At 29.2% G+C, this 13021-nt stretch overlaps 4 protein-coding genes across 4 annotated transcripts in view; 1 reads left to right on the forward strand and 3 right to left on the reverse strand.

Moving 5' to 3' along the window:
• The window catches only part of LOC126916592 (division abnormally delayed protein), a 255946-nt gene extending 254111 nt beyond the window's left edge, over nucleotides 1-1835 (reverse strand). The window contains exon 1 of the mRNA XM_050722541.1: nucleotides 909-1835. Coding sequence (XP_050578498.1) covers nucleotides 909-1140 — 232 coding nt within the window. The 5' untranslated portion in view covers nucleotides 1141-1835. The remainder of the gene's footprint in view (nucleotides 1-908) is intronic.
• A 266-nt stretch (nucleotides 1836-2101) lies between these two features.
• LOC126916591 (DNA replication licensing factor Mcm7) lies at nucleotides 2102-5845 on the reverse strand. The gene is made up of 10 exons (XM_050722540.1): nucleotides 5559-5845; nucleotides 5258-5466; nucleotides 4614-4777; nucleotides 4349-4529; nucleotides 4144-4281; nucleotides 3862-4047; nucleotides 3566-3779; nucleotides 3014-3491; nucleotides 2744-2895; nucleotides 2102-2662 (listed from the first exon to the last, which is right to left on the reverse strand). The coding sequence occupies exons 1-10, from the start codon at nucleotides 5596-5598 to the stop codon at nucleotides 2247-2249; spliced, it is 2178 nt and encodes a 725-aa protein (XP_050578497.1). The 5' UTR covers nucleotides 5599-5845; the 3' UTR covers nucleotides 2102-2246.
• A 656-nt stretch (nucleotides 5846-6501) lies between these two features.
• On the forward strand, nucleotides 6502-8862 carry LOC126916600 (bystin). Its single transcript, XM_050722563.1, has 3 exons — nucleotides 6502-6767; nucleotides 7022-7953; nucleotides 8022-8862. The coding sequence occupies exons 1-3, from the start codon at nucleotides 6636-6638 to the stop codon at nucleotides 8248-8250; spliced, it is 1293 nt and encodes a 430-aa protein (XP_050578520.1). The 5' UTR covers nucleotides 6502-6635; the 3' UTR covers nucleotides 8251-8862.
• Nucleotides 8863-9107: 245 nt separating this feature from the next.
• On the reverse strand, nucleotides 9108-12471 carry LOC126916607 (ribonuclease H2 subunit B). The gene is made up of 5 exons (XM_050722571.1): nucleotides 11992-12471; nucleotides 11548-11786; nucleotides 11129-11414; nucleotides 10763-10983; nucleotides 9108-10685 (listed from the first exon to the last, which is right to left on the reverse strand). The coding sequence occupies exons 1-5, from the start codon at nucleotides 12077-12079 to the stop codon at nucleotides 10593-10595; spliced, it is 927 nt and encodes a 308-aa protein (XP_050578528.1). The 5' UTR covers nucleotides 12080-12471; the 3' UTR covers nucleotides 9108-10592.
• Between the last annotated feature and the right edge of the window lie 550 nt (nucleotides 12472-13021).

Consider the following 13021-nt stretch of genomic DNA (forward strand, 5'->3'; position numbering starts at 1 on the left):
TATATTTTACGTTAACATCTTAAAAAGAATAATTCAAAAATTATCAAAAAGTCGACACTTCTAAAAAAAATATACAACAGTTATGAAATAATCTGACAGAAAAAATGCCATTTAATGAAACTTTTAACCGCTATATTTTGAAAAATTTTATTGAATACCGCTATATATTGAAAAATTTATTAAATCGGTCATCAATAACCGAATATTTCATTAAATTTAAAAATAAACTGGCATTTATAGTAAATTTTATAATATTAAAAAATATGATATGGAACTTCTTTGTATTTCAACAAAGAAAACAGAAGTTTCTTAAATAATTTAAATATCAACATGACTTTTAAGAAAGCTGTAAATAGTCGCGCCAAAATCTTTATGAACGGACGTTATTTATCAGGCACATGTCGGTAAAAACTTAGGATAAAAAATATTTATGATATAAGATTTATTGCTCTCACGACAATTGAAACAAGTTTTTACAAGTACTCGAGTGGTATTTGATGTAACAACGTTAAGTGCCGTTTAATATAATGACTTCTCGAGAACTACTAAATAAAACTTCGTAATTAGAGTCAACCGACTATAATCAAGTCTTTCAGTTCATTTCCTTCAACGTATGGCGAAATACCTGCCACTCCGTGTTTCGCCCATTTCCGAAATTCCTAGTCAATAGGAACTAATGTGATTCATCGGTGCAACAAGGTTAGCTAATTTAAAACGAATATAGACCATGTTTCGTACGACTCGACTTAGCTCGATTCGACTCGATTGGATTCAATATTTCAGCCTCGATAAGATTTTGGCGCGATAAAATTACCAAATCGTAAAGAGAAATTTTAACATATGAAAATTATCATAAAAGACTAGTTATTACAGGAACTGATTAAACAACATTGAAACCGATCACTTACTTTTCGCACTATTTTCCGTTGCAGGTTCCTTCGTAATTACGAGTGTGATATTCTTGCTCTCGAAGAAGGGCTTTACACGCTCACAATCGGTAGACGCGAAATCAGTATCGTTTTTTGACATTTCACCTAAATACCGTGATCGAGATGACACGAGATCGGTGCAACCGCATAATAATATCACGATCGACACAGGTGCCAGAATTGCACGGCGATGCCTCTGAATTATTTTCATTTTGGCAAAATAGTCAAATCGGCAGAACAAATCGGTGAAAAAGAGGGAAGAAAGCGAAAGAAAGAGAAACTGAGCGGAAACACAGTGGCGTACAGGGGCTGGTGGTAAGTTCCGTAAATCGTGCTTAAGAGCGTGAAAAGAAGAGAGGAAAGAAGACGAAGCACGAGCAACGAGACAATTCAATTTCTCCTTCTCCTCGTTCGTGGTCGTCGTCGTCGTCGTCGTCGCGTATTTGGTACGATGTGATCGTTCGAAGAGTCATCAACCGCGGAACGAGACGCGGTGGCTTCCCCTTTCCTCTTGGTTCTTCGAATCGGCCGCGCGCTATCAAACGGCACGGCAACAATCACGGGTGTTACTGCGAGATCTCGAGACGCGCGAGACGTGCATTTGGTGTGATCGCGCGATGGACGGACAGACGAGACGATGGCTATAGTAATCACGACATCCACTGTCGAGATCGCGCAACAACGTGTTACGGCCCGCACACATACACACGCGACCACTCCGGGTACACCACAATAATAAGCACACACATGTACGCACGTTTAACCGCACGCAAGCATGCATGCATGCACTACGCGACACGCTTTCCACGAGTAGCTCGATGCGACTAAACTGAAGTGCTGAGTGTGCCGAGAACCGAGAGCGGCACCGCGTATTCACAATTCGACCGACCGACTCTCTCCCACTACCCACCACACTACATTCCCTCCGATTCGTTCGCTGCTCGCTACCCTCTATGCTCTCTCCCACCTAACTTTCAATCCACACCGAACTACTCGTCCACCTACTTGCTTACTTACCTACCCAAATGGCACTCCTGATACCTTCCGAAGACGTTACGGGCCGCCACCGACTATTGTCTTTGCTCGCCTTATTTTTACCAAATACATACACATCATGCAAAATAGACTATTATATTAATACATATGTTTTAGGTGATGTATAATTAAAAGAATTTATGAATATATAAATAAAATTTATGCCACTAACATACAAAGTTTCCTTATAATGATAAGTGAAAATATACAAGAGTACTTTTCAAAATATAAAGGTATAAAAATAATGTTTAGCGGCATATTAAATCCACACGAAACGAAAATTTAAATAAACGTAATTTGTGTTCTTGTCTGATTTACTTGCCACACATTCAATGCCTCGTATTCTTCGATACAATCGTTAATTTGATCGGGTTTAAATCCTTTAGTAGTACATCGTTCCAATATATCTGATACTTTAACAGTTTTCGTATTGCTTGCTAGTTCTTTAATAAGATAGAAAATTCGGCTCATTGGGTTTTCTTGGACATTTGTTGATAACGTTTCAGAATAGTTAATAGAATATTTAGACATCTCTATTAATCTATTCGCCTCGATAACATCCGCCTTTTCAACGACATCTGATAATCTTAGACGCGCCAGTGCAGTCGATAGACGTAAAAGCGCTAATAAATTACGTGCAGATGTAAAAGTTTTGTCCTGGCTATTACGAGCTGCTTTCCTCATTTCCACGTAGGACTCTGGAAATGGCAATTGTTCAAAAATATAATTATGCATATAGTGATAAGTATCACATTAGAGAAATTTAGTAAAATTCTCACCAACTATATAATCAGTCAACTCTTCTGGGACAACAGGCTGTTTCGTTTTACATACGGTAATATATCTTCTAATTAAATTCATATCCAAAGCTTGCGATTCCATAGGTGGTTGTATGCAATGCTGATGAACGTAAGTTATATGTTGAGCCATTCTGAAGAAATATATTGATTAAATTATTGTATATTCTCACACTTTCCTACTAATTGAATAATAAATCCGTGGAAATTCTGTATATGTAAATAAAAAAATACATTTGTACAAATACTAACTTTAAGTCATTACCGCGATCTGCTCGATCCTGAATTAACCACAATAAATCAAATCGTGATAATAAAGCAGCAGGTAATTGAATATTCTGCTCAATTGTTCTTTTTGGGTTATATCTACCATAAGCAGGATTTGCCGCAGCTAATATCGAAACTCTTGCGTTCAAACGAGTTGTAATTCCTGCTTTGGCAATCGATATAGTTTGTTGTTCCATCACCTCATGAATAGCAGTTCGATCAGCATCTGCCATCTTATCAAATTCGTCGATGCAACAAACACCTTCGTCAGCTAGTACCAAAGCTCCTCCTTCGAGCATCATTTGGCCAGTTAAATTATCTTTCATAACTGAAGCAGTTAGACCTACTCCAGAAGATCCTCTACCAGTTGTATATTGAGATCGAGGAGCTAATCTCGTTATAAACGAAAGTAACTGAGACTTGGCAACTCCAGGATCACCCATTAAACAAATATTAATATTACCTACAAATGATAGATATAATAAAGCGAAAAGAAAAAAATATGCATATAAACAATAATCTTAAATGTTAAACAACCTCTAATTTTAATATCCTCTCTTTGTTTATCTGTACCACCAACTAGCAGTAATAACAGCGCTTTTTTAACATCTTCAAGTCCATAAATTTCTGGAGCGATAGAACGAGCTAATTTACCATAAAAATCTTCCTCCACTATTAAGGATAATTCATCATTTGTTAATACTGCGTTACTATCATCAGCAGTTTGTGAATTAGTGAGACAGACAATTCTCTAAACCATAAAAAACATATATATTTAAGTATGTTAGATATATTACGATATTATAAAATTATTAAAACAATCGATTACATACATGTGCATCTAAATAAGTTTCATTTAGAAGAGCTGCACCCACTCGAACGCTAAAACCAGATTTTATAATAGGTAAAAAAATACCCGTGATAAGTACATGATCCCCAGGTAAACATTTTCTTGTTGTTTCACCTCTGCAGTATATTGTCAATGTTCTTGGAATATGACCCACTGGAACTTGATCGCTCTTAGAATTATTAAAATATGATTACTACAATTATAAAAATTATTACCAAATATTTATGAATATAAAAAAGAACTTATAAACATATACAAAACTTACATGTTCTTGTATTTTTATTTCCTGAAATTTCACAAATTTTGACCCTCTTGTTTGCATATCTAACACACCACCAGCTTTATTTATACGACAATCATCACTGGGACATTGTCGTAATGGCATATATTTGAGAGATTGAACCTAAAAGTTTCAATTTTATTAAATTTTTATTCTGTCCTGTAACATAAAAGAATCATTCATTTCTTACTGGTTGGAATGTCTCAGCACCACATTGGTCGCATGTATATGTAGCAACAACAAGAAGGGGCATTACATCACTGCATCTTGTTACTATACCTCTCACTGTAACTAGTTTTCCTATTTTGTCAGCTTTTATATCTCTCACAGAATATGCTTTTGCTGTCTCAAAATCCTTGAAATACACTTCACTGAAATGTTCATAAAATTTGTTTATATTATATAATATTATGTATTTATATATAGAGACAAAAATGAATATTAAAATGATATACAAGCGTCTCATAAGTTCTGGGGCATATTTATTTCTCGGATCTCGTTGCTCTCCATCATGTCTGTTACGACTTTCCATTAATAATCTATGTTCAATATATACATCCAAAGCATCTTTTGGTGGTACAGGTCTTTCTTTTAACTCAGGTAACATCTCTTGAATAAGCTACGTAAATGTAAATATATCTTTTCAATCAATGTAATAAATAACTTCTCAATGCCATATTAAAAAATAAATATATTAACATGTTCACAATGTCCATATGATATTCCTTAATCAAATATAATAACAGATGATATGATAAACCTGAGACAGGTCCACTCGTTATAATAATTTATGAATGAATGACTGAATTATAAGCATTATACACATTTAAGAAATAATTCAATTGAACATTACAATTTAGCAGAATAAAATGAAACATAATTGATTCAATAACAATATAAGGAACGTAATATTCTTTCTACAAATTCACCAATATATTCTTCTTTATCTTAAAGTCCAAAATTCCCAATCATGTTTGTTGACGAATGAACAAGATATGTATCATATATTTGGATATAAGAGAGAAGTAGGTTTCTGTCTTGTATTATGAACATATTAAAATCCCTATATATTATATCCATATTATAAATATAAACTTACCTCCAAAAGTAAATTAACATATCTTCTAGTATTGTTTGCAATAGATATCGCTAATTCATCATCGAAGTCATGTATATCATCTAACTCTATTAGTAAATCTACTTGTTCACGGTGAGCAATATTACTGAGTTGTGTCTTATATTTAAGTGCTTTCTTGCCAGTTTCATTATCTATTGCTACAAAGCTCGTCAAAAAAATCTTTAATTGTTCTAAAATAACAGAGAAATTAACCAACTTGTTAGATGTGTCTAAATTACGATATATTCTTTTGTAGTGGTTAGTTTATAACATAAATGCTCACCCCTAACTTTTGCATAATCCATTGATATTTTTGGTGGCATTGTTCTAAATTTATTTTTACAATTATTTTAAAATTTAATGTATATATTATCTTTACTTGAAAAACTTAGGTTCTCTTAATGCAGTACAAAAACACACGCTATTCTTGAAGTAATCTTCCCGCCTAAACCGAACCGAATATTTACTTGATTGTAATATCCACAATTTTCGATATTCGATTGTAACACCGGTAATTTTTTAGAATTTTAAAACATACAAATCTACAACTTCATAATTAAATACGGAATATAACTGCAAATCATCCTTTTACTTAAAAAGTTTTTAACATTTAATCTCTAAAAATTTTATCTTCATAATATATCTTTATAAATATAATCATCTAAAAGTTTAACAAAGCTTTATATTTCTGCTTATATTGTTGTTCATAAAGTTTTCTTTCAAAATTTTGTGTAAAGCTTACTAAATATTTAAATTGCACTAATATATTATATCTGAGAGGAAATCTCTCTGATTATATAAAGAATTTAATTAATAACATTTAAAATATTTAAAATGTTCTATTAGGTATAATTTAGATTTTACAGCTTGGATCAAATTTACAATATGGATATTACAGATAAGTCCAACATGAAAAATTCAAATTTCCCCTTGGCAAATCTCTCCACCACGAGCACTACATAAAACAATATGTTAAAATAGATAAATAATAAAATAAATATATAAATCATATAAAAGTAGGATATAAACCAGAATTACAAATATAGTATGTACATTAATATCACAAGTGAAGTTAAATCTCTTTATCTTTAGTAACGATGTAATTTTATTAAAAATAAAAATTTATTTATTATTCGCATACAATAAAATAATGTTTTAGATTACGGTCGCAGGATTCACTCTTATTCGATCAAAATAAGATTACGTTTGCGCGATCATAACCAATCACCGATGTGGCTCCAAAATATCACATTTCCCGCTCCTCGGAAATGACTTCAGTTATTCTATTCCTTATATTTCTATGTTCATGATTTGTGTTGCATGTTTTTCTTGATTGTATAAAGTATTGTAAAATAATAAGATGGGCAAAGCAACAAAGATAAAGGTTTCTAAACAACCTAAAACAGCCTTAGGTGATCAAATAGAAGAAGCACAAACTGTAAAATCGAACAACAGGCGAAAGGTCAGAATTCGCCACGAAGATGATGATAAGGTTAGATTTATATATCTTCATTTTTTTAATACAAAAATGATTTTGATTAATATTTTATTATTGAGTGTGTTATTCTTAAAACATAATAGCAATTCTGATTGATAAATTTTAGTCTTTTAGTATAATTTGTCATGGAATAAAATATAATATTTTTAAAATTAATTTACATTTACATCACTTATACTATAATAAATCATTCTAGATATTTAGTATAAATTGATTCATAATATATAACTTTGATTGCAACTGTATAGTTTGTGGACCCTGCTCTTACAAAACGAATCCTATCTCAAGCCAGACAACAACAAATGGAAATTGAAGAAGAAAGTGGAATTGGACAAAGTACAAGATCTATAAAGAAACCATTAATAAAACTTGACACTAATGCTGAATTTAGTGATTCAGAGGAAGTATCAAGTGAAGATGAACAGGATACTGCACAATATTATGAACATATTGAAATAAATGAAGAAGATGAAAGAGCTATACAAATGTTCATGTCTAAGGATGCTGTCCCTACGAAGACATTAGCTGATATAATATTAGAAAAGTTAACAGAAAAAAAAACAGAAATTGAAACTCAATTTTCAGATGCAGGCTCAATTCAAATGCAAGAATTAGACCCAAGAGTGAAAGCAATGTATGAAGGTGTTAGAGATGTATTAACAAAATATCGCAGTGGAAAATTACCTAAAGCATTCAAAATTGTTCCTAATTTAAAAAATTGGGAACAAATATTATATATTACTGATCCAACAAAATGGTCAGCTGCAGCAATGTATCAAGCTACTAGAATATTTGCTTCTAATCTCAAAGAAAAAATGGCGCAAAGATTTTATAATTTAATATTATTACCACGAATTAGAGATGACTTAGCAGAATATAAAAGATTAAATTTTCATCTATATGAAGCATTACGGAAAGCACTGTATAAACCTGCTGGTTTCATGAAAGGAATTTTACTTCCACTTTTAGAATCTGGAACTTGTACATTAAGAGAAGCTGTTATTATTGGATCTGTGCTTGCTAAAAATTCAATACCAACTTTACATTCTTCAGCAGCAATACTAAAAATTGCAGAAATGGATTACACTGGAGCTAATAGTATTTTCCTTAGAATATTTTTAGATAAAAAATATGCTCTTCCATATAGAGTTATTGATGCAGTGGTATTTCATTTTCTTAGGTAAAAATTTAAAATTAAGATATAAAATTTTAGTAATGTTCCAATTTCAGTAATAACCTTATTTTTAGATTCGAAAGAGATCCTAGAGAGCTTCCAGTTTTATGGCATCAGGCATTATTAACTTTTGTACAACGTTATAAAGGTGATATTAGTTCTGAACAAAAAGAAGCTTTATTAGGATTATTAAGGAAACAATCTCATCATACAATTACACCTGAAATAAGAAGAGAATTGCAACATGCTAAATGCAGAGACATAGAAATCACAGAACCTAAATTAGAACCTATGGTTTGCTAGATATTTGTACTATATTAATTTTGTAAATTAAAACATTAATAGCTATAAAATAAAATTTATCATATTTTTTATTGTATGTTTCAACCTAACTTCTAACTACTGTTACTATACTTGACACTTGATCCATGAATCTGTACTCTGCTGAAAACAGAGTGCAATAACATGTAAATTATTAATCCTTTTTAAGTTACTTCAGGCAATAAAGAAATAAATTTTAATGCAATGAAATTTTAAGAATCAGAAAAATTTCTAGACAATATATGGTACGTTGCAAATTTAATGACGATAATAGAATTGTTGTATATCAAAACAATTGAACATAACAATTATATACATATAATAAAAATATCAGCTAGCTTGCTATATTATGCTATATTAAGCTATGTTCGACTAGAATTACAGAAATACAAAATTTTAGCAACTAATCATGATACTTTTGATAAATATAGAGTACTCAATAATTATATTGAGTTGGGTAATTATAACCATTTTTGATAACAAAAAGTTGAAATAACTTATAATATTCCTTGTAAATAAATGTTACATACATAGATATATAAATTCAAACATTTGTAAATAATTAAAAAATAAACAATTGTTCTTACAGATGAATATTTAAGTTATTGAAGATTTTGATATAAATGAAATGTTCCGTCATTTTGCTAAATTTTGTATAAAGATGTTCTATAAGTATAAGAAAAGCTACTAAAAAGTTGTAAGAAAAATGCAAGATATAAAAGGAATGGTAATAGACTTGCAATTAGTACAAAATAAGAAGAGTTTCATAATTAATATGATTTATAAAGTGTTAATACCTGATATCAAAACGTTCATCACTGCTATTAATAAAGAACTAATAATGATTAAAATATGTATTTATTATCTCACAAAGTTTATTTCAATATGGCTTCACTTTAATGAATCAATCTAAGTATTTTCAATCTCCTAATTTAAGTACTAAGCATCAGTTCATTATGTATATTCATATCTGATTTATCTTTTTTTCAAAATACTTAAAAACTCATGTGTGTGAAATCAAACAATACCAAGTTCCTAAATATTGTTCATTCCATATTCTCTCTATTTTGATTCTTCAATATTACTTTAAATATCATCTTAACAAAGTTTAATTTGAGACAAGTTAGTATATTAACAAATTAAATTATATCACTTTGTATTAACATAAAGCTTCTAAATACTATTGCTCAAATTAGTATTTGTTATTTGAATTTATTGAAATGTTTCTTTTCTTAAAATTTTATCTACTTTCTTATTAGTAACTACAAAATACATGTTAAAATTTTTATTCATTTTTTTATGATGGAACTTGAAATATCTACATTAATATTAGGCTTTTAATAGAAACAAAATTGATAATTACATCACATTAACAATATTTTAAATACATATACGATACATTTAATTTTTTAATATTTTACCTTTTTATTAAAAATGACTGATTGATTACAATTATTTTGAGCAGTAAAAATATGCCAAACAAATACAAACGCTTTCAAATATTGACATATTTGACTGTATATGGATATACAAAATATATACAAAAATATTGAACTTTGAGGTGTTAAAATCAGATGTTATTTTTGTGCTTGTACTATTAGATTAGTTTTCGAAATTACATGTAGAAACATTCAATAATACGAATTGATGAATGTTGAACAATATTGTACAATTAGATTTTTCAATTATACACAATCTCAAATACGGATTTAAAAATTTAAATAAAAGTTCTGATATTTTGTTATCAATAATGGTAATTAGTATATTTGCTGTAATAACTAATAGATTTTGTTATATTTAAGGCCACCTTCGTGATCCTTGGTAACTGATTCTTCCAGATTGTTTAAGATATTTTACAATGAATCTTTTTCCAATGCGTTATGAGTTATATAGCATATAAGTTTAATATTATATTATCTATTTAAAAGTAATCCATTTTAAATTACTTTTTAATATATTTTTTAATTTAAAAATAATGTATTGTGAACACGACCAATACTTTTACATGTTCAAACTTGCTATTTTCAAAATTTTTATATTTTTTACAATATATTTTACGTACATCCAAAATTATAATAAGTACTTAAATACTCTATTCCCCAGTGTAGAGAGATTGCAACATATATATTAAAAAATATTTAAGAAATTGCTTATTGATTAGAGTTGTCTATTGGTTAAACAACTATTTAAAATATCTCAAGATATTTTTACAATGTTGTGAACCTGGTTCTGAATAACAGTGCTATAACTTGAATGTATACATATTGCAATGTTTGAGATTTCAAAAATTTTTATATATTTAGATTTCTCAAATTACCTAAAATTTATTTTTTCTTAAAGAAGCTAGTAATGCTCTTGGATCCAGCTGCTGCTTTTTGTCTAGCTAATTCTTTCTTACCAATTGTAGCTTTTTGAGGCTATATAAAAAAATATATCATGAAAACCTATGTTATAGAAATGCATTGAAAGACACAAGTACCCTTTTTTAAATTACCTTTTCTAATTTAGTTGACTCAGGTGTTTTTGGTTTTAATACTGATTCATTTTCAATTGTATCTTTCTTAGGTTTCTTTTCTTCAACAGTATCTTTAGGACTACTTAATTTCCGTTTCTTATTTTCTGATTCATCTGATAAATTTAAATGTTGTGCTAATTTTTTTGATAAATCTTCTTGAAGATACTCTGATACAATGCCATGTGCATATTTTAAATATTCTAAACAAAAAATGAGTATATTAATACCCTTTTCCTAATCCCAACATAAATAGATATTGTTTTATTTCTGAATGTTTATTGAAACAATAATTGAATTTGCTATTTACTAAAATTTTTCATGCATGAAATTTATTTCATATCTTACCCACTTCTGAAGCAGTTTCAAGTTTAGTACTTTTAACATAAGTAGCACTAATAGCACCCTGTGATACATGAATGCCCTTCTGTTTTAATACTTCAATTACTCTTTCCACTTTCCTATGCAACCAGATTAATGCTTTTTCTTCATTAAATTTATAAGCTTGTAAAGATTCATCTCCCTTGCGGTCAGCGACTAGAGTCAGTTTTAAATTCTGACATTGAGTAAGACGAGTCGTTTCTATAAAATCTTCATCCCAAAGACATTGTTCTAATGGTTGTGCTTGTTGTGACTACAAGTGTAATACTTTTACTAGTACTTAGAATATTAAACCCATAACAGAATCAATTAAATCCCTACATTATGTCATAATAGATTAACATAATATATATAATTATAAGTAAAATATAATAATGGAGATTTACCTTTCTTAAATAAGGTAATATTAAAAATATTGGATCAATAGGAGTAGATAAATGTAACTTTCCATCAGATTTTACATTATCATCTATAAACCATGACCTTTTATTTTCATCAAATGTCAGAACTTCTTGTACTGTTACATTGCCTGGACTAAATACAAACATTGCAGGTTGATTTGTAGCTGGATGTCTTAATTTAATAACATCAGGTACACCACCATCTGTATTATTTAAACTATCACCTGGAAGGCATAGAGATTATGTTAATCTATTTTATGAATATATCATTAAGAAATATAGTATAACTAATGAAACAGTAAGAAATAGGAAAATATTTAAAATTAATAAATAAGTTTAATCATCTTGGGTAATATTGGTATGTGTCTAACGGTTATAAATAATATATAATAGAGAAATTTAAATGCGAAATAATTTTTATTTATGCACCTTTCATTAGGAAAACCCATGTATTTGTGCCTGGATGTGAATTTGTTGTTTTAACACATTTTTTTGGTGATGCTTTGGTACGCGGCATATTTACGCGCGTTTTACACAAATCGATATTACGTTAGGTTATTTATTCCTTTCACAGAATTTTCCCCTTGTATTAATGCACATACACACAACAAATTTAGCGATCAGCCATTTTTCGTAGAACCCTCAAATTGTAACGTCTTATTACTAGATAATTGAAATATATTATATTGTATATCTCTTTTAATAAATAAACAGGTTAAACGCGACATGCCGCCAATGTTGTAGGAAACAACATTTGAAATCTCGATGCGTAGTCGAACATCAGTGAATGGTCGATGATCGGAGTATTAGCAGAAAAGAGGCGTTACCGCGCTAATGAGCCATCTTTTAAAAAAGAAAGATACATGAAAATCGTACTCTAGTGTGAAAGATTTAAACTACACATATGTCATTTTTACTGATACGATATATGTATATTTAATTCCCATATAATTTTGTATAAAACACATTTTAATGTTTACATACATAAAAAAATATTGATAGTTTAAAAATATAATTTCAATCTATTTTAATTCAATAGCATAATTAACACTATATATTTTATTACGCTTATTATTTTTTCGTATTTGTATGCCTGTATGTATATGTATATTAAATTTTACGTATATAGGAATATAACAATTATAAATATCCTCTATCCCATTACGTATATTTCTTTCACAATAGTCATACCGGGTAAATATATCTGTATAAAAACATATCCAGACTTAACTAACATAATTTTAATAAATTTAACATTATATAAAAATAATTAAATCAGCGGTTTTCGTTACATTTTATATTGATGATCCGACTAAATTTTTAAATCTTATGTAATACATCAATATTATATTATATAAATATCAAGAAAATAGTTTAATTATTTGGATGTATAAAATTTAAGTTTTTGCAATAAGTAAACTATAAAAAATGTAAATTTGAATATTTTACACTTATAACT

This window comes from Bombus affinis, chromosome 5, assembly GCF_024516045.1.
Source record: "Bombus affinis isolate iyBomAffi1 chromosome 5, iyBomAffi1.2, whole genome shotgun sequence".
Classification (NCBI taxonomy): Eukaryota; Metazoa; Arthropoda; class Insecta; order Hymenoptera; family Apidae; genus Bombus; species Bombus affinis.

Excerpts from the sequence above, each read along its gene's own strand:
- LOC126916591 (XM_050722540.1), bottom strand. The coding sequence starts at position 5,598 with ATGCCACCAAAAATATCAATGGATTATGCAAAAGTTAGGG. Across the intron at positions 4,778-5,257 it reads ATGTTAATTTACTTTTGGAG|CTTATTCAAGAGATGTTACC; the intron begins GTAAGTTTATAT and ends ACATTTACGTAG. Across the intron at positions 4,048-4,143 it reads AAATAAAAATACAAGAACAT|AGCGATCAAGTTCCAGTGGG; the intron begins GTAAGTTTTGTA and ends AATAATTCTAAG.
- LOC126916600 (XM_050722563.1), top strand. The coding sequence starts at position 6,636 with ATGGGCAAAGCAACAAAGATAAAGGTTTCTAAACAACCTAAAACAGCC. Across the intron at positions 6,768-7,021 it reads GCCACGAAGATGATGATAAG|TTTGTGGACCCTGCTCTTAC; the intron begins GTTAGATTTATA and ends GCAACTGTATAG. Across the intron at positions 7,954-8,021 it reads GTGGTATTTCATTTTCTTAG|ATTCGAAAGAGATCCTAGAG; the intron begins GTAAAAATTTAA and ends CCTTATTTTTAG.
- LOC126916607 (XM_050722571.1), bottom strand. The coding sequence starts at position 12,079 with ATGCCGCGTACCAAAGCATCACCAAAAAAATGTGTTAAAACAACAAAT. Across the intron at positions 11,415-11,547 it reads TATTACCTTATTTAAGAAAG|TCACAACAAGCACAACCATT; the intron begins GTAAATCTCCAT and ends TTACACTTGTAG. Across the intron at positions 10,984-11,128 it reads TGAAACTGCTTCAGAAGTGG|AATATTTAAAATATGCACAT; the intron begins GTAAGATATGAA and ends TTTTTTGTTTAG.